Raw genomic sequence first — 1,483 nt, 5'->3', positions numbered from 1 at the left:
TAGTAGTAGTAGTAGTAGTAGTAGTAGTAGTAGTAGTAGTAGTAGTAGTAGTATTTCTGTTATCATTATTATTGTTGCTGTCGTTTTTATAATTACTATTATTTTCACCACCACCACCACCATCATCATCATCATCATCATCATCATCATCATCATCATCATCATCATCATTTACTCGTTCACATTATATCATTCATTCATTCATTCATTCATTCATTCATTCATTCATTCATTCATTCATTCATTCATTCATTCATTTATTATATATTTATTCTTAAATTATTTTGATTACTGTCAGGAACACTTTGCACACACATTGCAGACATTTCAAAATATTGTACAAAAACAGACACCACACGCATTACAGACATATCAATGTTATGTTATGTTCCTAATAATTATTTGGGGGGTCTGCAATTTATGCATTTTTAATGTTTATGTTCATGGCGTATTTCTTTATTGAGACGACTTATTTCTGTGTTAGCACATGTTTATATACCATTAATTATTTCTACGTTGATCTTGTGCCAAAACGACATACATGTATGAAGGTATAATATGTGTTACGACGCCATGGACTCAGGTGCTCGTCAGTATTTTGGGTATGTGGAGTTATAGGTACCATTTAAGGCTTGTTTATTTGTCATGCTTTCTATGAAAAAATACTCGTCTATCGTGAATAGAAGTTCAGATATTTGCAATTGAAGGAGGTGAGGGTCGGCTGGTTTCAAACGTAAAATAAGCGAGAAAATGGCGGCCAAAGTTGGGTGACTTTCTAAGTTTGAGAGTCCTTTGAAACAGCAAAACTACGTTTTGTTTTGTGTCTTTAATGAATGTTTTCAGTGAAGCCCTCACAGAAATGTGTGTTTTAAATGGACTGTAAAAAAACGTGGTGAAAATTGCCAAACGAACAAAAAAAATGCGGGTTTCTTCGATTTAATTATTTTGACGAGCGCCTGATTTCACCACGCTGCCTCACATAATATAATTATACTTATTATATTTCTTTTCCTCTTGGTCAGACTCGTCTTCGAAGATAACTATCTGGAAGCTTTCCAGCCTTCAGCCGGTGGAGGTCGACAGGGATGAAGAGACGGATCAAGACGTCTGTATCTTGGGACGACGTTGTCTTCACCTACTTCCGCCCACGCCTTGGAGTGTTTTTACTTTGAGGAACCTACACAAAAAAAAACAACGCTAAAGATAATAATTATGATAACTTTAAAAAAATGTCAATTACAGCAAAATTGTGCTGAATAGAGGTAACATTGTTTTCCTCTAAAACTTACGCTATAATGATTTTACTGGTTGAGACCTTAACGAAAAAGTGATGGGTTGAAAAAAATGTAACACAGTTCTTTGGAGCAGAAACACTCTGTTCTGTCTACTAAAGATCTCTATTTTATGTATAATTTGGCATTTTAAAATATAAGGTAAGGTGCTTATGTCACGGTGAAGGGAATACGAACAAAATGGGTGGGGG

General features: G+C 34.8%; 1 protein-coding gene across 1 annotated transcript in view; it reads left to right on the top strand.

Moving 5' to 3' along the window:
* The window catches only part of LOC101855462, a gene marked incomplete at its 5' end in the record, with an annotated part of 8,478 nt that extends 7,142 nt beyond the window's left edge, over nt 1-1,336 (top strand). The window contains 1 exon segment of the mRNA XM_005090605.3: nt 1,023-1,336. Within this exon segment, the coding sequence (XP_005090662.2) occupies nt 1,023-1,089 (67 nt within the window).
* Nucleotides 1,337-1,483: the final 147 nt, after the last annotated feature.

The sequence above is a fragment of the Aplysia californica genome, unplaced genomic scaffold (genome assembly GCF_000002075.1).
Source record: "Aplysia californica isolate F4 #8 unplaced genomic scaffold, AplCal3.0 scaffold00019, whole genome shotgun sequence".
In the NCBI taxonomy this organism is placed as follows: Eukaryota; Metazoa; Mollusca; class Gastropoda; order Aplysiida; family Aplysiidae; genus Aplysia; species Aplysia californica.
The sequence above is the reverse complement of the archived record's forward strand: the minus strand, read 5'-3'. Positions and strand labels throughout refer to the sequence as shown.